The sequence below is a fragment of the Ananas comosus genome, linkage group 21 (genome assembly GCF_001540865.1).
Source record: "Ananas comosus cultivar F153 linkage group 21, ASM154086v1, whole genome shotgun sequence".
Lineage (NCBI taxonomy): Eukaryota > Viridiplantae > Streptophyta > Magnoliopsida > Poales > Bromeliaceae > Ananas > Ananas comosus.
The window spans coordinates 701,139-727,931 of record NC_033641.1 but is presented as its reverse complement, the minus strand read 5'-3'; the positions used below and the strand labels follow the sequence as shown (position 1 = coordinate 727,931).

Genomic DNA, 26,793 nt, shown 5'->3' with positions numbered 1-26,793 from the left:
AGTTGAAGCCCGTAGGTAAAGTTTATTTTGAACTTGTACTGTTTTGTAGTTGAACTTGAAGGATTTTTTTATGTTCTTAAAATTTCTATATTTGTTTTTTCGTTCTACTTGAAATAAAATCTTCAATTTTTTTGATGGACAATCCTTATTACCATATTTCTCCGATAGATTGAATTGTTGGCTCATGTTGTTTGGTAGATGATTTGCACACAATTTAATTTGAGTGCATCTTTCTGCAAATACATTTTAATGTTAATCCATTGGCAATTGGTGTTAAAAAAGAACATTCTATAATGAAAATTCCTTCTATTGAGGCTACAAGTTGTTTAGTCCATATCTCTTTAGAGAAAATAAAGAGATTATAAAAAAAAAAAGATCTTACAATAACTTATCTTTACCGATTTATACTTGTGTGGAATGATTAGAGGAAAAGCATAGCTAACAAAAAATACCAGCTAAAATGCCAGAAAGAGTTCGCAAAATTTTGCGATGCATATATACATCGATATCTGTGGACCTTTCCTACTCTTGTGTTCAATGGTCAGGAATATTTTATCTCATTATTGCATGAGCATTCACCCGATATATATACTCTCTATCTCTTATTGTGAAAAATCTGAAGGCTCTTAGATGCTTTTAAATTTATAATTTGAAGTAGAGAAACAATTGGATAGAAAAATTCAAGATTGTAAGATCCGACAAGGGGTGAGTAATTCAATGAAAGAATACACATAAAAGTCAATATGGCCCAATCCATTTGCTCCAATTCGTCGAAAGGTAAGAGTACATTGCATAGTATACGATGCGTGTATGCTTAACAAAATGGCGTTGCCAAAATAAAGAATAGAACACTCATCGGACATGGTGAAGGACGGTATGATTAGTCGAACTCTTGGTCTTCCGCTCTTCTCATTGGATGAAGCAGCTAAAGACAGGCGGTGCATGTTTTAAATAGATTCCATCGAAGGCTATTTTCAAATCATCTTTATGAGTTATGAAAAGAGTGGAAATCTAGTTTAAATCACTGCATGTATGGAGATTCCAACTAAAGGTGAGGTTTTACTAATCCACAATAAAGAAGATGGACCCTGCGAAACAGTTAGTGGATATTCATTTATGTTTGGCTATGCGGTAAACTCCAAAGGATTCAGATTCTATTGTCCAATAACTCATCTAAGATAGTTGAGGCCAGAAATGCCAAATTTCTTTGAGAATTCTGAAGCTATGGGAGTGTTGTTCCCAAAAGATAGATTTTGAGAAAATAAAGGATTCAACTGGTTATCCATCAGCCGATAATAATCTAGTTGCTCTCCCACGGAGGTCTGTTTAACATAATGGAGATCAACAAATTTGGAGCATGGAAATGCTAAAGCCAGTTGAACCTCTCATGAAGAGCTGTCCCAAGAGGAACAGCTAATTATAGAGCCTTGCTGCACAGAATAATAAAATCTGTAGAAAGAGATTGGCTTAAAGAAGTTTCTTAAGAAAAAGGAGATCGGCAATTCCTGATGATTATATAGTCTATCTTCAGGAGTCTGACTTTGATGTCGGGCACCTAGATAAGACCCATGAACGTTTTCAGAGGCCATGTAGGGAGAAAATCTTCTCTATGGTATGATGCATGAAGGAAGAGATAAATCTGTGCGAAAAATAAGTTTGGGATCTCGTTGAGGTTCCCACGGAGGTGGTGTGGAGTTGGGGCTTTGGATACCTGAGGCTTGAGAGGAAGGTGAAGAATGGTCTCTCTATTTATAGTGTAAGGGGATGAGAGAGAGAGAGAGAGAGAGAGAGAGTGAGAGAGAGAGAGAGAGTGAGCATTTCTCACATTAGGTACACACAAAGAGTGAGGTGGTGGCTTGTTGTGAACACTTCACAACCTAATTACTAGTTATATCAACCACTTAGTTTACCCAAAGCACAATTAGGGTTCACAAACAAGTTTTTTAATCTTGCAAATTAAAAAGCTCTAGAGGTATATATATAAATAGCTACTATTACATACATGAAAATTGATTAAATAGAAAGTTTTTCGCAGCAATTTTAACACTCGCACTTACGTGCACGATACAGATCAGATAAATAAAATATATAGTTAACACACCAAATAAAATATGAAAATTTAATTCATTAAATATGAGATATTAAGAATAATATTATTCTATAACAATTTAAGTAAAAACTTGTTATTTCAGGGATAGAGTTAAGTTCAGGGTTAAGGTGGGGTTAGAGTAATTTTGTGTTTGGTTGAGAATTGGGTTTAGCTCAGGTATAGATAAAATAGTGTTTGGTTGGAGTAGGTGGGATAAGAAAGATAGTGAGTAAAATAGTATTTTGTTTGATTGGAATAATGGGGTGGGGTGGGGTTAGCTAATCCCATCCCAAATAGGCTATCTCGGGATAGCCCATTTGGGGTGGGGTTAGCTAACCCCACCCGGGGTTAGCTAACCCCACCCCTTAAATTGGGTGTTTGGAAATAACTTCGGGGTTAAGGCGTTATTCCACCCCTTAACCCCGAACCAAACGGGTTCTTAGAGACAAACAGTTCTTTCTAATGATTTTAAAATAAACTGTCTGATAATTTAAGCTTATATAATTATATACCCAAAAATTAAAGACTAATCAATCTGATAACTAAAAAACTCTTCAAAATAATTTAAACAACTATAAAACTTTGATAAATAAAGATGAAGCTACATAATTACATACTATATTATATATTTATATATTCATATACGTTACACAAACTAGTAGGATAAAGCCAAAATAACCACAATACATGAGAGAGAGAGAGAGAGAGAGAGAGAGAGAGAGGGGCTAATTTTGTTAAGCTTTGTTCACGTGACACCCCCTCCCCTCGAAAAATTTTAGAATACAATGGGTATATTGATGACGTGGCGTAACAAATCAATCAAAAATCTCCTTTTAAAGATTTATGTCCCATCATGATTATAAAAAAGTATTTTTATTGTACTTTTGTTTGAAAAGAAGAAAGGTGATTGGCTTGTTATTGATGATGTGGTGCAAGTGTAATAGTGTAGAATTCCTCCCTCTCCTCAGGCTGAAGGTTGTTGATATGCTGGCTCGCGTTCTTAACAATATTTTTTATAATTTTAAAAAATAAAATATAAAAAATATTTATTTATTATTTTTTTAATTTTTAAATATATATTTTATTTAAAAAATTAAAAATAACTTTAAAAAATTACGGTGTTAATGAAACGAGCGAAATAATTAAATTATTAATACTTGTTGTGTAATAAATTTTTTTAACATATTTTTGTTATTTTTTAGGGCATGTTCCAAAGTATTTTCTGTATAAATTATACGAAATGGTCGGAATAGTGACGAAAACCTGACGGAGGGAAATTAATGCATCAACTTAAAATTTTAAGAGAGTAAAATATAGATTTTGAAATTCAAACAGAAAAGTAAAAAAAAGGCATTTATAAAGAGGTTTCCTGATTTTATCAAATAATTCAACACTGCTCCTACCCTATATGGACGGACGGAGACCTTCTTACTTTTAAATTATTTTCGACGATGGGATATCCAATTCGACGATCGATTCCATCAGACATGATATACAGTATTAGAACTATCGACTTTATTTTTCTAGTGAACGAGCATTTCAAAATAAATGGCTGAAAATAAATCTCATAAGAAATAGTGAAAGAGAAGTTTATAATATTATAAAGTTTTTTTTTTATGTTTTGTATGTAATGTTATAGTTTTAAAATATAAAAAAGTAATAAAAATCCAAGGTAGGTTCGTGTTTTTTAAAAAAATTTTCTGCTTAATTATCAAAAGTGGAAGAGAAGAAAATTATTATAACTATTAATATTATTTTTTTGAAGAAAATTATTAAAAATCCAAGGTAGGTTTCTTTGTATTTTGAAGTTTTATAAGATTACTAGTTAAAGAGCCCCACAATGCAGCGGGAAAATAATATAATAGTAAATTATTATAACTATTAATATTATTTTTTTTATTATACATTAATATTTTTAAATATTATTTATTTCAGTATTGAATAATTAAAAAGTAAAGAATAAATTAAAAAATGAAATTAAAGTATATTTCTTTCTAAAAATATTTAAATTTAATAAGTAAAACGAATAAATCAGTTTAAAATAAAATAAAAGATTATTACAGTATTAAGAAAGATAAAAAAATATTTTTCTATTATCATCAAGGTAGAATTAAAAAAAATAAAAAAAAATTAAGTAGAGTTTTTTTGCAGCAACGTTTTCATTATGCTATCATTAACTTTTATCGTTACGCATACAACTGATAAAATATTTGATTCCTAAATTTTAAATTAGTGAAGAAATCAGTAGCTAATTATCAGAAGCACAAAAAATAACATTAATAAAAAGGCATTCGAAATCAAAATAAATATTTTTTGCACTGTAAAAAAAAATTAACTACCAAATATTATATTATTATATAAATTAATCCTTAAAAATTATTTGGGAACTAAAGTGAAAAACATGCAAAGTTTAGGAATTAGGGACCAAAATAAAAAGAGCGAAAAAATTGAAACCCAATGTGCAATTAATTCTTTAAAAAGTTGATGTAGCCCCATAAACCCCCAAAATAAGGAAAGGTCTTTTTTGGTTCCAAATTAGTATATTTATTTATTTATAAATATAAATTATAAATAAATAAATAAAAATAAAATAAAAAAATAAAAAAAGAAAATGTGTAAAGTGTGTGAGAGAGAATAAGAGAAAAAAAAAAGTGGATCCTACACGGCCCCCCTAAATCCGGAGAAAGCGCGAAATGGTTCCCAATTAATAAGTTTATAAACCCCTCAAAACAAGAAAAGATCTTATTTATTTATAAATACAAATTATAAATAAATAAATAAATAAAAATTAAAAAAGAAAAAAAGAAAATGTGTAAAGTGTGAGAGAGAGAGAGAGAGAGAGAGAGAGAGAAGAAAAGGGGCCCCATATGGCCCCCCAAACCCAGAGAGAGCTCCAAAAAGCTATCAATTAATAAGTTTATAAATATAAATTATAAATAAATAAATAAAAATAAAATAAAATAATAAAAAAATAAAAGAAAATTTGTAAAGTGTGTGAAAGAGGGTGAGAGAGAGAAAAAAAAAAAAAAAAGTGGACCCCATATGGCCCCCCAAAATAATCTTCTATATTATATTTAATATTATTGCATGTGGATTCAGATGTTTTATTGTTGAGAATGATGCGAAAATAAATTGTCAGGTGTTTTTGCTTTGTGATAAAATTTCAACATTCCCATCTCTCATGTGTTGAGGAAAGAATTTTATTTTATTTTATTTTTTTTCTTTTCCTTCTGTACAAACAAACTACCTGTCAGGTTGCTATGTCAACTCTTTTTGTCTTGTCAAGTATGCAACTCTTAATTCTCAAAAAAAGTATGGCAAACTCTTTTTGTCTTTTCAAGTACTACATTTTTACTTTTTATATATTGCAGCTATTGTACTTCCACATATTTTTCACGAGTAAGACTACTGTGCTTCTAGAAGTACGAGCCTTCCGTATTTACAGGTTATTTTTCATGTTGCGACTTTCGAATCGTCGATCGGCTCCGTTAAATTTGGTCTAGAGTATTTGAGGTACCTAGAAAATAAATTATGCTCTTTTTTCGATATTATTTGCCTAGTGAACGAAAGGGCTCAAAAATCAACGACTGAAAATAAAAATCTTACAAAATATGATAATATGACATTAAAATTTTAGATCAAAGGTATTGATCTTGTTTTATATAGTATAAAAAACTTTCTATCAAAATTTCACGTTATTTGAATATTTCTGCACTGTTAAACTTGCAAACGGCTCGCTACAGCCATTAAAATTATTAATTTTGAGCCCTTTCTATCACTAGGCAAATGATATCGAAAAATCATAAAATTTATTTTCTAGTTACTTCAAATACTCTAGATCAAGTTTAACGGAGCCGATCGACGATTCGAAAATTGCAACATCGAAAACGACCGGAAAGCACGGAAGACTTCGTGCTTCCAAAAGCATAGTAGCCTCGCTCTATTTTTCACATTAATATGCAAGAGCCATTATACTGCTAGAACAGTTAGTAGGTATATCTTATTCAAGATTATTTGATTCGATCTAATTACAAATACAGTATAGGTAAAGATCCATGATGTTAAAAATATAACAATTATAATTTCATGCACCTTGTTTGATTGGATATAGTAAAAAATATTACAGTTATAAATACTTTATTTAGTTGCATACAGTTGAAAAGTGCATTTATAAATTTTTACTATTCCATATATTAGGTGGTAATATTACCCTCTCTGGAGGAAAGAAAAAAAAAATTCTATTTATAGTCGTCAAATAATTTTTTAAGTGAACAAAATTAAGCTTAAATCCTTACGCAAAATTATGATAGAAAGTACGGTTACAAAAAAAAAAAAGGTGTTAGTAGCTTTCGTAACGAAAGGTATTTGTCAATAATTTAAAACATGGGCATGGTTGATCGTGACTAGGTTAAATAAAATGGTTCAGTACAACCCTTTGAATCAAATTTGTCAAAAAATAGTTTTGAATTGTTCGAACCGTCGGGTCAACCATCAAACTAGTGAACCGATCCAGTTTGAATCAAACCACATAAATTTTCTTTTATCAAAGTCATATTAAAAAATTTGACGACTTTAAATCAATTTAACTAGTTTTATTTTCTATTAGCATAGATTAATTTTATAGTAAATAAAATTTAAAAACTTATTTATTTAGGAAATTAAAAATTGACCTTAATCTTTTGTTTTTTTTTAACAATATAAACTTTAATTTTATGTCACTTTCAACTACAGATGTATTATATTATAAGCAAGGACAAATCTGTGCCATCGAAAAAGATTATTTTATATTCTCTGCTTCAGTACTAGAATAAGAATAAAGGGTTAATTACACCGGTAGCCAACCTTTGCAGCAATTTTTACTTGAGTCCCTAACCTTTTTCTCTTTGTAATTGAGTTCCTAATCTTTTAATTTTATTACAATTACGTCCCAACCGTTAAAAAAAATATTAAAATTAACGAAATAGCCACGTCAGCGCCTATTTGGCATCCTTTTGCATGTTAATTTAGATTTCTATACTTTGCACATTTTTCATTTTAGTCCCTAAAAATAAAAATTCAAAATTTTAAATTTAAATTCAAAAATAATATTAAAATTAAAATTTTAAACAAACAAGAAATTAGAATTTTGAATTTGAATTTAAAGCTAAGTTAAAATTTTGAATTGAAATTCAAATTTTAAATTTAAATTTTTAATTGAATCTAAATTTTGAATTCAAACTTAAAATTTTGATTTTGATTTTGATATTTCAATTTATATTTAAACTGAAAGTTTTGAAACCGAAATTTAAATTTAAAATCTGAATTTAAATTTAAAATCATATTCAAAATTTTGATTTTAAATTTTAAATTTGAATTCAAAATTTAAATTTGAATTTAAGATTTGATTTCAATTCTAAATTTGAATTTAAACTTCGAATTCAAATTCACATTTTGAATTTGAAATTTCAAATCAAAGTTTGAAATTAAATTAGAATTTAGAATTCCAAATGTGAATTTGAATTTAAAATTAAATATTTAAAATTAAATACAAAATCGGAATTTGAATTCCAATTTAAATTTGAATCCAAAATCAAAATTTAAATTTAAAATTTAAATCTTAAATTTTTTTTTTGAATATATAAATTTAATAGGTTAATTACACCATTGGTCCCCAACCTTTGCACCGTTTTTTAATTTGGCCCCCAACCTGTTTTTTTTTGCAATCCGCTAACACAACGCCACCATGGCGCTGACACGACGCCTCCGTGGCGCTGACATGGCGCCTCCGTGGCACTGACGTGGCATTTTTCGTCAATTTTAACAGTTATCTAACGACTGGAACTTAATTGAAATGAAATCAAAAGAATAGGGACTTGATTGCAAAAAAAAAAAGGTTGGGGACCAAATTGAAAAATAGTGTAAAGGTTAGGGACCATTGGTGTAATTAACCCTAAGTATAAATTCATGGTTAGTACTTAGTAGGGCCTAAAGTGGTTTGGATAAAGTTCAATGCAAAATTTCTTTAAATTTTGCATGATTTAATTAAAAAATAATCTCCAATGAACTAATTCTTTTACCTGCTATACGTTAATACAAAATTTCTCTAACTTAAAATTTAAATTTTTAAATTTAAAATTCAACGTACTTAGAAATAGTACTATTTCTAAAATTGCTATAATTTAAATTAATGCCTAAATGAGAGAAACATGAAAATTTCTAAAATAAATGCCTAAATTTGGAATGTCAATCAATTCCTAAAATTAATACAAAATTAATGCCTAAATTTAGGATATTAATCAAAAATTTCTTTAAAGTTTGCATAATTTAATTATAAAATATTCTCGAACGAATTAACCCTTTTACCTACTATATATTAAAATTATATCTTTACTCTCTATCCATCAATAGTTAAGATCTTTTATATTTTTTTATAAAATAAAGTACCAAATTACTTCTCATGTTAAAATTTAGCATTCGATATATATTCATATCTACCTTTGTACCTAAAAAAAATTGAAAAATACTATGGATGTGAATGTGGTTTTTTAAGAAATTTGATCGTATTCAACGGTTTTCATCCCATAAAAATAAAAGAGAGATATTAATGTATTGTAGGGAGATAAAGTAATTTTCTACTGTATTCTCCGTTTATTTTACTATAATTCTCATGTTAAAATTGTATATGGAGTTTGAAGTTTGAACATGACTATAAATCTTTAATTATTTTGTCTTTTTCCTTCTAATTTTATGTGATGCCTCACTTTCCGGGAATCATCCATTCTAAAACTATTTTAGCTCTAGCACGCTTAATCCTGTTACCTTCTTGAGTTTATTTACCGCTCAAAATACTATAGTCGAGTTAAAAAACTTAGTCTCTCTTATATCTTATAAATAGGACTATTCCAAATTCTAAGAATACCACATTTTAGTTTATATTTATATATGTATATTATTATATATTACTATCTGAATAATACTTGAATGCAAATCTAACTTATATCTTAATCCGAATCTATTTTTAGCAGATATGGTAATGAAAATTTAGTATCTGGTACATATCCGCATCGAAATCCTATTACCTTCTTGAGTTTATTCACCGCCCAAAATACTATAGCGGAGTTAAAAAACTTAGCCCCTCTTGTATCTCATATATAGGACAATTTTAAATCCTAAGAATACCACATTTTAGTTTATTTTTATATATGTATATTATTATATATTACTATCTGAATAATATCTGAATGCAAATCTGACTTATATCTTAATCCGAATTCATTTTTACCAGAGATGGTAATGAAAATTTAGTATCTGGTACATATCCGCGTCGAAAAATAATATGAATGCGAGCATGATTTTGTCAAAAAATGTCGACTGCATTCGACCGTTTTCACTCCCACTGGCTAGTGATAACGTGTAAACTAAAACTCTAATCGCGTAATCAAATTACTCCGGCGGCAAATTGATGATGTACAAATAAGAATTAAGACTTAATTACAATATTTTATTATTTTTGTAAAAATATTATTGTATTATTATATTTTATTAATTTCTATCCTATATTATAAAGTTTATTTTATTGTTCTACTATTTTCTTTTCTCCTAGACACTACTCAACTATTTTTTTCTTGTTAATATATATATTACTATTAACAAATTTATTGTTTTTGATAAAATTTGACAACTTTGTTTTATGCTAGTTAAATAGTAAAAATAATGTAAAATAAATATCCATAATGGACTCATGAAAACTTCTATTAAATTATTTTCAAGTACTTTTTTGTTGTTTTATGTATTTTATTACTTTTATCTCAAAATGAGTTGAATATATGTTATGTCATTTTTAACCAGTAATTTGCTTATAGTTTAGAGATTGAAAAAAAAAAAAAAAAAAAAAGGGATAATTGAGAAGTGCTTTTGAAAAGAAAAATAGTACAGTGTAAAAAGTAAAGAACATAGTCTAAAATGTAGAAAATTCTTCTCTAAATACATGCTTCTTCTTGTTTTTTTTTTTTCCGTGACCTTTAAAAATCTATATTTTATCCTCTCAAAATTTCAAATTGATGCATTTAACCCTCCTCTGTCCAGGTTTTGTCACTATTCTGTCTATTTTTTATAATTTATACTAAAAATATTCTTGAAAAATGACAAAAATATATTAAATTTATTTTTTTCTTTATAGGATAAGTAAAGATAATTTGGTCATTTTACATTCTTCATGTTAGAACAAATACCTCACAGAAAATCTGATTGTGATTAAAAATATAACTAATTTTGTGATAAAGCTAAAATCGAACTTACAGATAGACGCAAATATTCTAATAAAAATTTGATCTTATCCGGAAGCGTGCGGGGGCACTGCCCTAGGGCGTATTTCCGTCCTTACGTACGTACGATCGGAATTCCTCTTCCTGCGAGCACGATCGTGAAGGAGGGTGACGGAGACTCTTTCAACACCCGATGATAAAAGATCAAACAAAATAAAATAGAAATTAAAAGAAGAAACTCCTCTCTCTGCCGTGTTCATATGTCCACATGAACAGTATGCCAAGCATACAAATATACAGGGGAATAGAATGTAACGTTAGAATCCCACCAACGTTCAATCCCATTTAATTACACACAGCTAATTAGACATCAAAAAACCGCCCGAGAATCCGTGCGCGATGAGAAGTCACCGCACGGAGCGCGTACGTGCGCAACTTCCGCACTCGGAGCGGACGTCCGTTTTAAAGGACGTTAACAATATATATATATATATATATATATATATATATAGAGTGAGGCTACTATGCTATCGGAAGCACGGAACCTTTCGTGCTTCCAGCTCGTTTTCGATGTTGCGACTTTCGAATCGTCGATCGGCTCCGTTAAACTTGATCTAGAGTATTTGGAGTACCTAGAAAATAAATTTTATGATTTTACGATATGATTTGCCTAATGAACGAAGGGGCTCAAATCAACGGCTGAAAATAAAAATCTTACAAAAATGTAACATATAACATTAAAATTTTAAATCAAAGATATTGATCTTGTTTTATATAGTATAAAGAATTTTCTATCAAAATTTCACGTGATTTGGATATTTCTACCACCGTTAAACTTGCAAACGGCTCACTACGGCCATTGAAATTTGTTGATTTTGAGCTCATTCGATCACTAGGCAAATGATATCGAATAATAAAATTTATTTTCTATGTATCCAAATACTCTAGATCAGGTTTAACGGAGCCGATCGACGATTCAAAAAGTCGCAACATCAAAACGAGCTGGAAGCACGGATGGCTCGTGCTTCCGATAGCATAGTAGCCTCACTCTATATATTATATATATAATTATATATAATATATATATATATATATATATATAATATATGGTATACTATCAGCCTCCGTGCTACAAATTATTTCAATGATGTGACTTTCAAATCGACGATCGCTTCGTTAGACATTATCTACACTATTAAAAGTATTTGAAAACTAAATTTCACAATTTTTCGCCATCATTTGACTAGTGATCAAAAGGTCTCAAAATTAAAAATTTTAATAATAGATTTGATGCGTTTGTGAATTTAACGGTGTAAAACAATCCAAATTTGATGAAATTTTTTATAAAATTTTTTTTTTCACTACTTAGAGTAAGATCGTATCTCTGATGTTAAATTCAAGCCTTTTATCATCATTTTTTGTGTGATTTTATTTTCACCGTTCATTTTTAGACTACTCGTTTGATAGGTAAATGATGCCGAAAAATTATGAAATTTAGTTTCCAAATATTTTCAATAGTGTGGATCAAGTCTACCGGAGCCGATCGTCGATTTGGAAGTCGTATCATTGAAAACAACTTGGTAGCACAGAGGTCTCCGTGCTACCGATAGTATACCAACCTAGCTCATATATATATATATAATATATATATATATATAAGAGAGGAGAAACGTAGATGAAGAGAGAGAGAGAGAGAGAGAGAGAGAGAGAGAGAGAGAGAGAGTTGAGCTAGAATGCTATTGATAGCAAACGGGCTCCGTTGCCATCCATTTATTTTCGATGATGGAGCCTCCAAATCGACGATCGACACCGTTGAACATGATCTATACTACTTGAAGTGCTTAGAAATCAAATTTCAAATCTTTTCGACATCATTTACCTAATGATCAAAGAGTTTCAAATTTTGTAATTTTAATGGTCGATATGAGGCATTTTCTCGTTTAACGGTGTAAAGATATCCAAATCAATTGCATTGTTGTTAGAAAATTCTTTAAACTATTTAAAATAAGATCTATATTCTTGATCTTGATTACAAGACTACTATCATCATTTTTTAAAGAATATTCATTTTCAGCCGTCTATTTTTGTGTCAACTTGATGGATAAAAGAACAATATCTAAAATGTATGAAATTTTATTTCTAAACACTTCAAGTGGTATAAATCATGTTCAACGGTGCCGATCGTCGATTTGGAGGCTCCATCATCGAAAACAAATGGATGGCAACGAAGTCCGTTTGCTATCGATAGTATTCTAGCTCAACTCTATATATATATATATATATATATAATAAAAATAAATTAAGATTAATAAGTTAAAATAATAAAATAGAGGATTTTGAATTTTTCTCCAACACTTCATTATTGCTGTAACTTTCTGAAAATATTTCTAAATTTTTTTAGAGGGCAAAATATACATTTTTGAATGTCAATGAGGAAAAGTGAAACGCTAGGTATTTATAGAAATTTTTTTTATATTTTAGCCAAAAAAATTATAAAGTATTGTGTGGCATAGTGTAATTAAGTCTTAACATAACTTAAATCCATAGTATAGCACGAGAAGGATTGTGAACAAGCCTTACATGAAAAGGAATCCACCACTGACTTTTTTTTTTTGCAAATGTTTCAATCAATGAATGAAACCATTTCTTGTTTTTGTTTTTTTTTTTTTCGTTTTTTATCAACCCTATTAAGAGGACAATAAGTGTCAATTTATACACAGTTGATAGGTTTTGACTTTTAAAAAGATTTTGAGAAAGCAGCAATTCATGTAGATGTGGCTCACTAGAGAATTTCTAAAGCATTGTGTGAAAGAGAAATGTCACTAAAATGAGCATAGGGTTGAGATGTTTGGGAAAAAGTGTGATCTTAAAAAGAAAACAAATTCAGAAAACATTAGGTAATAGTTCACTATAAATACAAAGAACTCAAAATTTATATATATATATAGAGAGTTGAGCTAGAATACTATCGGTAGTAAACGAGCCGTTTTACTACCGATTTGTTTTCGATGATAGAGCTTCCAAATTGACGATCGGCTCCGTTAAATATGATCTAAACCATTTAAACTACCTAGAAATCAAATTTTATGCACTTTCGATATTGTTCTTTTATCCATTAAGTGAACAGCAAAATAAATGGCTGAAAATGAATATTCTTTAAAAAATGATGATAGGAGTCTTGTAATCAAGATCAAGAGTATAGATCTTGTTTTAAATAGTTTAAAAAATTTTCTAACAAAAATTCAATTGATTTGAATATCTTTACGCCATTAAACGAGAAAACGCCTCTTATCGACCATTAAAATTACAAATTTTGAAACCCTTTGATCATTAGGCAAATGATGTTGAAAAGATTTAAAATTTGATTTCTAAACACTTCAAGTGGTATACATCATGTTCAATGAAGCCGATCGTCAATTTGGAGGTTCTATCATCGAAAACAAATCGGTAGTAAAACGGCTCGTTTACTACCTATATATATAGAGCAGGGCTGCTGTGCTCTTCAGGAGCACGGAGGCCTCCGTGCTTCTGAGCCGTTTTCGATGATGGAGTTTCCAAATCAACGATTGGCTCCGTTAAACTTGATCTAGCGTATTTGAAGTTTCTAAAAAATAATTTTTTAGATTTTTCAATATTATTTACCTAGCAATCAAAAGGATTCAAAATCAATAATTTTTAACGGCTAAAAATAAAAATCCTATAAAAAGTGGAGATATAGCACTAAAATTTTCGATCAGAAATATTGATTTTATTATAGATAGTATAAAAAATTTTGTATCAAAATTTCATCTAATTTGAATACTTCTACACCGTTAAACTTGAAAACGGCAGATATCAACCATTAAAAATTATGAATTTTGAATCCTTTCGATCATTAGGTAAATGATATCAAAAAATCGCAAAAATTATTTTCTAGAAACTTCAAATGCGCTAGATCAAGTCTAACGGAGCTAATCGTCGATTCGAAAATTCCATCATCGAAAACGGCTCAGGAGCACGAACGCCTTCGTGCTCCTTAGAGCACAGCAGCCCTGCTATATATATATATATAGAGAGAGAGAGAGAGAGAGAGAGAGAGAGAGCTAGGCTCCTATGCTTTTGAAAATACGGAGACCTTCGTGCTTGTAATTTATTTTCGATGATGGGACGTCTAATTCGGCGATCGGTTCTGTTAGACATGATCTACGCTATTAGAACTATCTAGAAACCAAATTTCATAATATTTTAATTTCGTTTGCCTAGTGAACGAGTAGCCTCAAAATAAACAGTTGAAAATAAAAATCTCATAAAAAACAGTGATAAAGAACTCAAATTTCAAATCAGAAGTATTGTTCTTACTCTTGATGTTAAGAAGAATTTTCTATTAAAGTTTCATATAATTTGGATACTTCTACACCATTGAACTTAAAAACGTGCCACATCAGCCGTTAAAATAATCATTTTTGAGACCCTTTGATCGCTTGGTAAATGAAGTCGAAAAATTATAAAATTTGGTTTCTAGATAGTTCCAATAGCATAGATTATGCCTAACAGAGCCGATCGTCGAATCGGATGTCCTATCATCGAAAACAACTTACAAGTACGAAGACCTCCGTACGTTCGAAAACACGGGAGACGTACTATATATATATATATATATAGAGTGAGGCTACTATGCTATCGGAAGCACGGAGCCTTCCGTGCTTCCAGTTCGTTTTCGATGTTGCGACTTTCAAATCGTCGATCGGCTCCGTTAAACTTGATCTAGAGTATTTGAAATACCTAGAAAATAAATTTTATGATTTTACGATATCATTTGCCTAGTGAACGAAAGGGCTCAAAATCAACGGCTGAAAATAAAAATCTTACAAAATATAATAATAGGACATTAAAATTTTAAATCAAAAATATTGATCTTATTTTATATAGTATAAAAAATTTTCTATCAAAATTTCACGTGATTTGAATATTTCTACGCCGTTAAACTTGCAAACGGCTCACTACGGCCATTGAAATTTGTTGATTTTGAGCCCATTCGATCACTAGGCAAATGATATCGAAAAATAATAAAATTTATTTTCTAGGTACTCCAAATAATCTAGATCAAGTTTAACGAAAAAGTCGCAACATCGAAAACGAGCTGGAAGCATAGAAGGCTCCGTGCTTCCGATAACATAGTAGCCTCACTCTCTCTCTCTCTCTCTCTATATATATATATATATATATATATATAATACAAAAAAATTGAAAATTTGAAATTTGGATAACACATACAAAAATACATAGCATACTTTTATAGAGGCATGCATATGCTTTTTCTCCACCAAATTACATTAAATGCAGTGAAAGGGAGATCAACTTTTTCATCACAAGATCTCAAGATACAATTCATCAATAAAATCAACTTTACCATCTTATTAAGAGCCAAAGCATCTGTTTCTCTTGATTCTGATAATGAGATCGGCGCGCACTACGGCCGCCTGTATGTATGTAACGACCCAACTCACTAACAATAAAAAATCATTGAGTTCAAACCACCAGTCAAAAATACTTAAGTCCAGTTATTATTATTTTGATGAAGTCCTTTATATACCCAACGACAATTCTATTCCCGTCCAATGTGGTACTATTGGGGTGTTACAAATTTCCACTTTTAGACCCTGACGTTCTCGTTAACCCTAAACACACATACAGCCCAAAATCATCAGACAATGTGAGACTTGCCCAATAATCCCACAATGTAGCATCAAGGAACACAATCAGAAGTGGATGTTTAGGGCATAGAACAAATACGCGAGGACATCTACGCATTTATCGGATAAAATTTCATCAATCATCGACATCTCTTACATCCCGATATCTTACTAACATCTCAGCACCTTGTTTAACAACCAAACCATTCTCTCCTGACTCTGATGATGAGATTGGGGTGTAGTTTTACAGTGATTCGACAAACTGTTGGAAATCAGTTTTTGTCTTTCAGTTCCAAGTCTTCGTCTTGTCTGCTGATCTTCATATACTCCTCTTCGATTGTTTCCTCGAGGATATTTAGCCTTTTTATAACAATGGGATTGCCTTTGTATAACAATGGGATTGCGGGATTGCTCATCTGCCGCAACAGTAGGCGTCGAGCATGATCTTGATCCATTTGTGCACAAGATACCAACAGAAGGAGCACAAGATACAAATATGAATAAATGCTATCAGTCTTCTATCTCACAATCACTGTTTTAAACCGAAAATATATATATATATATATATATATATATATATATATATATATATATATATATTGGGACAAGTATGCAGATTAAGTTTTAGTCATACGAAGTGCAATGAATCAATAATTACCGGACATTTACTCTAAGAATAGTAACCATCTAGAAGGTCTCGCATAGATAAAAGTGAAACAAAAAAGTATATGCAAATTAAGTCTCAGATCTGAGAACAATAGTGCAGTATAAGCACCAGTAAGAGTGTTCAAACAGGTAGAGGAGTACCATCTCGCTCGTCCAGATTGCTGTAAAGTGTATCTGAAAATATAGAAAGATGACGAAAGAATTCCTCTGTGAAGTCCTTCCGCCTTCTCGCAACAATAGTGTTAATGTCGCTTTCTTGAACCTCCTTGTGAAGATCCATATGCTTTTCTATTTCATCATCAATCTGCGAGGCGCAAAGCGAGAGTTCCGTTCCATTACAAAGGCTACTACGATTTGGACAGACAAACAAATGGAAAGAAACAAAGCATGTCAGGGCGAAAATAAAGAAGTCATTAAGAAATGAAAGAAGATATAAGAACCAAGAAGAGTGAAGAAGAAAACTATACCTTCTAAACTATTCTGGCAAGCCCAGCCAGTTCTTGTTTCATAATAGGATCTTTCTCGGCATCCGCACACACTTGGCACCTGCTGAAGATAAAAAAAGGTTGCAGGTGCAATACAATCCCTTTTTCGGTTAGTTTTCGTAGAATTGAAAGCTTAATACAGTGTAGCTGACATTGATGGAAATTATCATCTATTGATAATATTACTGTTTAAGAGTGCTTATCGCTTTATCTATCGGCCCTTAAGATCACGCAGTTGGAGTCCAATATAGCAAGTTTCTCAGTTTGCATATATTTTTTATATCTCCGGTAGGTAAAAATGTGTATTCATTAGATAATTCCAGTAGCTCAACCAGAACTTTTTTTAGAATCATGAGATTCATCATTGGATAGATTGCATAATGATCACCGGAAATGGAAAAAAAAAAAAAAAGTCAAACAACACATGGCTTCAACATCAAGAAAGAGCTGCAAGAAAACATGACATAATGCTTTAAACAAACAAATAGCATTTTTTGCAAGACATTGTGACTTATTGAATGATGGAGTCAAAACTCAAAAAGGATACTGTAATCAATTTCATAGGATAGATGCACACCATCAATGACGAACTTTCAAAGAAACTATGAGATGATAATCAAATACTGCAAGTTGCAAATCGCGCAATTAAGACTTTTCATTACCATTGTAGCCAGCAGTAAATATCAGAAAAGATTCACAAAAAAAAGATCATTGACCATTTTGCCTTGGAGCATCTAGAAGAGCTTTCTGACGATTCAATCATTTTAGGGAAGATCTACATTGTGCAAGAATTTTGATCATAGCATCCTTGTTTCAGTTCTTTTCTCCTTCCAGAGGGCTAGTATCTACCTCGCCGGAAAATAGATGGAAACCTAGGTTTTCTTTTAATCCTTGGTGCAGAACATATGCAGCTTTGTTTCTACTTTCAAAGCAGTGAAGCACGACATGAATAGTCTGGTGTATCCATGTTTTAAATTGAAACAGATGTGACGATTTCCTTCTTTGTATATTGTCGTCAATTGAAACTCCATACAGATATATGGAAGATCAAGTATAAAAAAGAGGGGGAGAGGGAGCTCAATGCAAGATTTCAACAATAGATGCATGCATTATAAATTTTTTGTGCAAAGAAGTCGATGAACAATACCACCTAAATGCCTCTTTCACTATGGTATTTCCTTTCCCAACTTTATCGATGGCGTTCTCTCCAATAACTCGACCAATGGATAACATGCAAATATCTGGAGCTCCGGAGAAAATGCAGATCCACTAACCATCATAAAGCAAAAGAGGCACTTGAGTACGTTTCGGAAGGTTCCATTCATCAGTTCCTCGTGTTATATTCAGGAGAAGAAACAAGCTCGAGTTCTCTTGATGTTGGCTCCTCATCTTCATCCTCCTCGGCATTATCATCACCGGCATTAAGTCCACCAAGCTGTATATCTACATTGTTCGCATGCCTCACAAATTGACCCCGCACTCTGGGCCTTGTTTCAGCAAGATGCTTCCTATTTACGTATCTAATCTTCTTGTCGAAGCAACGTTCCTTCCTTTTCTGCCTGAATTTCACAAGCGCTGCTGCTCTTCTTTCAGTTCGACCAGACTTGGCTTCAGGCACTGACGTGCTCGTCACTGACGGCCAAACATTTGTGGCAGGCATGTGGCCCGATTGCAAATTCACGCCAACATGATTATAAGGAATTGATGGCATTACTGGCAAATGAGGAAGAGCATTATACTGCAGCAACAGCACTGGTGAGCTGTGTGCTTGCACATTGTTTAAGCATCCTTGAAACATGTGCACTGACGAGGGCATCATTCCAGGATAATAAAATGGGAAGTGGAAGACCGACGGAGCGCCAGAGACATTGTTTTGGCCTTCACTACTCGATTCTGGCTGTGTGCTAGAAGAAGAGAAGCAAACCGGAGTAAACTCTGTCGGCATCTGAAATGCTTCATTTTCCTCGGAACATCTTTCATGTGTCCCTCTGCTTTTAATTCTCTCGTTTTCACTTCCTGCGTGTAAATTGTCCTGACATTTCGTGGGTTCTGAAGGGCCTGCATTTCCATCCAGTTGGGTACAGTTGGAATTTTTGGCTTGTGGGGTTGACTTGACGTAAGCCAGAAATGCAGAAGGCTCGCCAACCCTCAGATTGGTCTTCTTTGGGAATGAAAAGACTCCCCCTGAGAATGCTGGTAAAAATATTCATTTCCTGAGGAAGACTGGGGAAGAAGATACCTGCACAGCAGGCATCGATAAAGCGGAAAAAAAAAAACTAAGCTAAGCAGCAGAAGCTGCAAGAAGAGTTGAGTCGCTTACATGCCCAATCACCACCCACTGCAGCATCTGCCGTCTGTTGCGTTCTGCTAACACACCCGGGTTCAACACCAAAGGTATTAGACTGGAAAGATACAATATGAAACATTATGAACAGACAGTCTCATTTTCAGAAATCCATATTAGTTCACACTAGCATCCTAGCACAACCCTACCTGATAAAATATGATAAAGCAACCGAGTTATAGGCAAGATGCATAGAAAAATCTAGAACCAGCGGAGCAATCACAAAAAGAATCTGAAGTGGCTTTCAATCCTTAGTCAAATGTGTCACTAGAGTCTGATTTATGTACTAGACTGAAAGGCAAATGATTTCATGGAAAACCAAGGCTTGCCTCATATTCACGATGATTTGAGGTGCCTGTTTCCTGATTTGAGTTTCCCTTCAGCTTATCATCCGTGTCATCTGATAATAGAGTTGTGCTGTTTGCATTGGCATCACTTGGGTCTGACAGTGCCAACTCAAAATCATGGTTGAAGACTTCTTTCTCGGACAGACCAAGCTGCAAAATAAGACAGCAAAAATGGCTGATTACAACCATTCAAGTTGCATCACACAAGTAAGAAGCGTAACTCAGGATGTAGGAGCAAATCCAAGCAGTTGAGTACCGTCCGTCTTCTTCGCCACATGTGGGTCCAAAGGTTCAACAGCTCGTTGGTACGCAATGGCTTCACGAGATAGTCAGCTGGTCCAAGTCGCAGGCACTTGACAACAACCGAAACCTCATCTTGAGAAGACATCACTGATTTATTTAAACAAAAATGGCGATAAGAATCAGCTACGTGAAATGTACATCACAAGCGTGGAAAAGCAGTAGGAAAAAAAAAAAAAAACATACTGATGATGGGAATGCGCCTCAAGTCCTTGTCTCTAGTGATGTACTTGAGCATCTTGAAACCTTTGGCTATGGGGAGATCAACTTCTGCGAGAATGATATCAATGTCTGCTGCCTGAGCCCTAAGCACGTCAATCAACTGTCTTGCAGACCTCACTGAAGTTACTGAAATCATCAACAGATGCACAGATCATAATCAGTTTACTTGTTGCTTGCCTTTACGCTAGAACAATTATAACGATGATTGCCTGACAATTCTCATCTGAACGATGATTCCCTGACAATTCTCTTCAACATCTTCAATAGCTTCAATTTGAATCTTACATTTTATTCGTCTCAAATATAGGCTAATATATTTGGGACAACTTGTAAATTCGGATGGAAAGACTTATTAACAACGAGGTGTCATACAGCGTTGTTTCATATTTGAACATCTAAGTTACAGTCTGAACAATATAATTTGATCTCAAAAGAAGAACTCTCCAAACTTACTAGATTTACCGAAATCGGCAATTCAATGGACAAATTAGGCTAAACTACAACAGAGCCCCTTGCACTTCAGTCCCAGTCTCAACTGCTATCCTGAATAAATAATTGCTCCAATTTCCACCAGAAATTTATACTGTTTCAAATAGGCCCAAAATTTTGGAATATTTGTTTGAATTTGGACGCAAAACTTCATTAAAGCGAGTTGGCAAAGGACAATGCTATCATATAAGTTGTTGCACTAGCAACTTTGGATAGATATTTAGATATATAACTAATATGACATGACGAGCAATGGCGCCAAAGTTTTAGAACCGAATTTGACAATCACACCAAATTTTGGGCCTAATTGAGCCAAAGGTGAAGTGCAGACTTAAGGATGAAGCAATTCTTTATGTATGGTAGCAATTGAGACACAGACAATTTATTCAATGCAAGTGATTCTTTCTATTAAGTATAGAAAGCATCACCTGCGAAGACATTTGTCAGAGTTTTCCTGATTCTTGAAGCTACTGAGATAGGATTACTAAGACAAATTTAAAATTGAAGCACTTGAAAACTTAAAACAGATTGTTGAGGCAGGAGAAAAGGTGCAAAGGTGATTCTTGAAAGGTAAAAACAAACAAAACTTACTTGAACTCTAGATTATTTTGAGTTGGCGACCCAACCTTTCAAAATTTTGATTTAAACTAATCAATCTTTCAAGTTAGCGGCACTTTGACTCCAAAATTTAAGCTAATTGCTTATTTTAATGAATTTATCGTTGTGAGAATTACATGAAGTATACTAACTAAATCTGTATATCAAACTTTGACTTCAAAGTGCAGTTTACTGCCTCAAATCAAGCAAATTGAAAGGTTAGATAGTAAAATCAAAATTTTGAAAAGTTAGGTAACCAAATCCAAATGGTCCATACTACTGATAAGTTCTTATGCGACCCCAGGTAGTTTTCTTTTAATAAACAAATTCAAATGTAATTCAAATAGCTTTTTATTTAGAAATAGGCTTATAGGCAAGCAAAATTGTCTCCTTTTCCCTCATATCTCGTCCTCTTCTCTCTACGTCTTTATTATCCGGAGGCACGATCCCCTCGAAGGATCGATTCGCTCTTTCGATACAGTGGAACGATATCAAGTTCTCTATATTTTTACCGAAAATAAAAGTGCTAAGGGAGTGAAAGGAAGGCGAGATGAACCCTAATTTCATTGAAATTGAAATCACCTTGGTGGGAGCACTTGGAGAGGAGGTGGAGCACCTCTTGGGAGCTTTTGGGGTCGCACAGCAGAATCCTCACCTTGCTCCGATCCAAGAATCGGTGGCCTCCGCCGCCGCCGCCCATGGCCGCGGCCTCCGCCTCCCTCGCTGCTCCCTCGTTCCGCCCCATGGATTGGATCGTCGAGCTAGGTTAAACTCTTACGGCAAGGGCGAAGGCGACGACGAAGAGGGGGCGGGGGCGGGGACGAGGAACCCTAACTAGGGCTTTCTCATTGCGATTATTAGAAGCGCTTTTTCACATAAACACTCGAAAAATTTATAATATGCCAAATAACCCTCTCAAACGCCACAAATAAGTTTATTTGCAGAAACCCCCCCATAAATACCGACTTTTTCACTTGCCTCCCTAATTTTTAAAAACCTACATTTTGCCCCCTCCTTAAAATTTCAAAAATATTTTCAAAGATATGGCATTAACGGAGAGGGCAAAAGAACTAAATTGCCCTTACTTCTTCTTAAAAAAAAAATAAACTTTTAATATATTTCTGTTATTTTAAAGGATATTTTCGGTATAAATTATAAGAAACAGAACGGAATAGTGACGGAACCATGATGGAGTAAGGCTAAATGTAATAACTTGAAATGTTGAGGGAGTAAAATATAGATTTTCGAAAGTTAGGAAGAGAAAGTAAAAAAGCAGATATTCTATAAGCGAGTTATCTGTAATTTAACCGGCTAAATAACCTAATTCGTTAACTCAGCATCAGGCTGAAACAACAATTAAAAAAATGATGAATCATTCATCATCTTTAATTAATAAAATTTAAAAGACGGTTTGAATCATCAAACTATTTCTTTCTAATTTTTATATAAATTTTTTAAAATTTTAATAAATCACATACAATCTTAACGATCTATTCATATAATTCTAAGACTGAAATAAAAACTCCAATAATCTACATATAATGTAACAATATAAAAGAAAATTTTAAATTTAAAATTTACCGCTTTCTAAAAACGGTGAACGATTCACCGCGTTTCTTATTTTTGTTCAATTTTCTGTAATTTAGCCTCTTATTTACCATATTTCAAATTTACCTCAACTATCACCTATTCCATTATAACTATCGGAGCTTAAAAAAATTTTAATTTTACTACTTGACCTTTTAAGTTATTTGATCTGAGCTAGTTAGTGATCTTTTAATTTCAAAATTTGAACGGACCATTTATCTTTACAGGATAGTTAGTATATTTAAGATAATTCACATAAGTATAAATTTATTATAATAAATAATTAGCTTAAATTTTGTATCCGAAGAATTATTAAATTATGGGTAAACTTTAAATATCACTCTTGTAGTTTCATGCTTTCTCACTTTAGTATCATGTAGTTTAAACTGTATCACTTCAGTATCCTGTGATTTTTTTTTTGTCTTTTCGTCAGCGTCTCCGTTTACTCTTCGTTAAATCATGTACAAAAAACTTCAGATACCCCACCAATGATTTATCGAATATTCGCTTTAGTATCCTGTGGTTTTAACTTTGTCGCTGATTTAATGAAAAAAAATTAACAGACGAGATAACGAAAAGAAAAAATAAAACCACGTGATGTGAAGGTGATACATTTTAAATCACAGGGTACTAAAGTGGAAAAGCGCGAAACTATATAGGTAGTATTTGAAGTTTTTCCTTAAATTATTAAAACCAAACAAATTGAAAGATTGAGCACTAAAATCAAAATTTTGAAATTTGAAAGATCGAACAGTTGAATTAAAATGTTATATTTTTTATATATATTTGAAAACAAAGACTATTAGAATTGTTATTCAGCATTTTCTGTCAAAAAAGTTATAGAACATTCCATCAACCTTTATCAGATTCCGTCAGAAAAAGTTATATGTATTAATATGTTCATGGTTTACAGATTCAAACCAAAATTTTGAAAAATTTGAAATTTGGGAGCGCATTCAAAAACACATAATACTTGTAGAGGTAGGCAAATTAAATACTATTGACAATAGATGTATTGTATTTACTATCAATTTTATATCCAAAAAATTCATCATTGTACTACCACCAAATAGTAAACTCTGTAAATCCAATCAAGAACTTAAATGCACATCAACATGGACCGTATTCACCGTGTCATATCGTGTCAACAAAATGTCAGCACAATATAATTCCCATACCGATAGCATAGCTCAAAATTATTTATTCTTTAATTAGTAAGTAATTTTCTCATTAAAGTTCAAAAAATCTGCTAAAAATATATAATAAATCATTAGAATATTTTGTTGTTAAAGAAAATAAATATTTCATGTCATTATGTGTTGACACGCATGTATATTTTGTAGCCGGCACTCATCGGCACGGCCTGACACGCATCGTGCCAGCAAATTTTCGACACAATCCCGTACCACAACACTTAAATCCTTGCATCCAATAATAAAAAAAAATGCAACAACAAACCTGACGATAAGAGATCCAAAAGACTAATAAGTTGAATAGGGTGAGTTCAATCAGTTGAGTGAGGTTGCAATTTATAGTAAACTTAATGATAAGAGATTCGACAATAAACTTAACGTTTAGGGGGGTTGAGTCAGATCGAAGTTCGTGAACACTGTAGTTGAGCTCGTAAGTGTGATCAGTGTGTCTTTTCTATTGTCACGTCCTTTGCATAGGCTGTATTTTGGATCTTTTCGTGAAAGACGACTTCAATTCAGTTTGAGGTGAAATTGTTTTCAAAGATATTGAGCTTACCATTTGCAGATGAATCTTCTTTGCTTAGCCAAGATCATAAATTTGATTTACAACTGAATAAAACACTTGGTGTTTTATGCAATTAAGTGTTTTTTTTAAACAAAATGTTTATTTAAGAGTGCCAAACGTGAATTAGTCGAAAATTTTATTTGTTATGTTGGGCTACGTTGAAATTAGATGATTCAATAATAAATTTATCTGTATATTTATAAATAGTTTTATTCAAAAAGTATTTTTACATACATAAAGCGCGGCTGAATAATCCATCATTATCAAAATGTTAGCTCCAAAGAGACATGGACTTAACTAAGACTTAAATTGAAATCTTTATTGCACAAAATTGAACAATTAAATAGCCTCGTAAAGGGGTTGTAAAAAAATTAATAGATTAAAAAGAAAAACATGGGAGATTTAAACCAAGTTCTCTCATGCTTATCAATTTTAATCCAACTCTTAGTTTCTATTTTCAAATGGTGGTTGGAAAATCACATAAGTAGTAGAAAAAAAAAAAAATTTGTTGAACATGTCAACAATTAGGTATACTAAGATGGGGAAAATTGGGAACATTAATTTGTTTATCAAGCAAATGGTTTCTTGTACAAGTGTAAAACCAACTTTAAAATCAAACCCCTTATCTTCATAGAGAGAGAGAGAGAGAATTTTATCGTGAAATTGAAGCTCTAGAAAATAAATTTTAATATTTTAAATTCGACAAATAGAACCATGTAGAAATTCAAGTTAAATTGGTTTCTACTCACATAGTAGGATATTGAACCAAATAAATTTACCATATAATTTATGCTTTATTACTTTTTTCTTTCTTTATTTTTTTTTAATAGTAAGTAACTGAACATGTACCCATAGAACTATAGAAGGTGGTAGTGGTTAAAAAAAAATAATAATAATAATAAATAAAAAATAGTAGTGGTTTTAGTGGGCTGGGCCAAATCAATTCAGTTTCGGGTTGATCTGAGCCCAAGTTTAGTCGAAACCGCTGGCTTGAGCCCGTCGAGCCCACATCGATTTTACTCGACCTATGTTGTTAAAGAATATTAGTCGCATATTGGATACTACTTAAAATGTCGGTCTCAGTATCGAAGCTATTTGGTTGAGTCAGAGCCCTTTAACATCGTATCGAAGCTAAGTTCACAACTTCAAATGCAACTCCCTCGCAGCTTAATTAGGTTCAGTTGATTCATTCATGTCGATTGCATCGAATTGTCATCTGTGTGTTTACTAGACCTGATCAATCGATGAAGAGAATACGTACAAATTCAAAATCTCATGCATCCCCAAGCATTCGCCAAGTGTCATGCACGCACATCATTGATGTGTGTCATGTCATGCACAAAAAGAAAAAAGTTTGATATAAACCATTTATTAATCTTGAATTTAAGTTAAATTTGTTTTCGTTCATAGATAAAATTTATTGGATCTAGTCAAAATAAAGTAGTAACTAGTAACTAGTGCTCAGATTCAATGAATCTCTTTGTTGCTGTGTACTATTTAAGATTAAAGTCTAATAAATTAGTTATTGTACTATGTAGGGTTAGATTGAGGCTCACTATGATAATTTAATAAGAGAGAGCAACTACTAACTAATTAAGGTAGCTAAAGCATTTACTTTTTATTTTGTTGGAGCATTTTTTTTGTTGCCTCATTTAAACTTGAGAGTTTAAGAGAGAGAGAGAGAGAGAGAGAGAGAGAATGTAGCCTATCTATTAAGTATTTTAAGTCTCCTTATTAATGTGTAGCTCTTGACCCATATTTATTACTCCATGCATACCAAACCAAAACACATTAAAACATTAATACAAATACAAATGTAACATCATATATATTATATATATAAATATAAATATATAAACAAAGCGCTCTCTCTCTCTCTCATATATGTAGAAATTGGAAGGATATGTTAGACCTAACTAATAGACTCACAATGAAGCCTCTCTCTCTCTCTCTCTCTCTCTCTCTCTCTCTCTCTCTCTCTCTCTCTCTCTCTC

General features: G+C 32.1%; 2 protein-coding genes across 23 annotated transcripts in view; both read right to left on the bottom strand.

The window, feature by feature from the left end:
- Positions 1–26,793, bottom strand: part of LOC109726183 (bidirectional sugar transporter SWEET14-like) — a 94,454-nt gene that overhangs the window by 12,512 nt on the left and 55,149 nt on the right. The gene's annotated exons all lie outside the window — the stretch shown is intronic.
- On the bottom strand, positions 15,707–22,320 carry LOC109726182 (two-component response regulator-like PRR1). Of its 22 annotated transcripts, none has more exons than XM_020255642.1 (8): positions 22,037–22,320; positions 20,333–20,494; positions 20,103–20,236; positions 19,829–19,996; positions 19,476–19,557; positions 17,138–19,348; positions 16,812–17,017; positions 15,707–16,449 (listed from the first exon to the last, which is right to left on the bottom strand). In XM_020255642.1, the coding sequence occupies exons 1-6, from the start codon at positions 22,197–22,199 to the stop codon at positions 18,480–18,482; spliced, it is 1,578 nt and encodes a 525-aa protein (XP_020111231.1). In that variant the 5' UTR covers positions 22,200–22,320; the 3' UTR covers positions 15,707–16,449; positions 16,812–17,017; positions 17,138–18,479. The 22 variants fall into 22 exon arrangements, with proteins under 22 accessions (XP_020111231.1, XP_020111233.1, XP_020111234.1 ...); XM_020255644.1 differs by lacking the exon at positions 15,707–16,449 and having other exon boundaries at positions 16,643–17,017; positions 17,138–17,219; positions 17,818–19,348; XM_020255645.1 differs by lacking the exon at positions 15,707–16,449 and having other exon boundaries at positions 16,643–17,017; positions 17,138–17,216; positions 17,818–19,348.

Coding starts and splice junctions, on each gene's coding strand:
- LOC109726182 (XM_020255642.1), bottom strand. CDS start 22,199: ATGGGGCGGAACGAGGGAGCAGCGAGGGAGGCGGAGGCCGCGGCCATG. Junction 20,495..22,036: donor CTCCAAGTGCTCCCACCAAG/GTGATTTCAATT, acceptor TGATGATTTCAG/TAACTTCAGTGAGGTCTGCA. Junction 19,997..20,102: donor TGTGGCGAAGAAGACGGACG/GTACTCAACTGC, acceptor CTTATTTTGCAG/CTTGGTCTGTCCGAGAAAGA.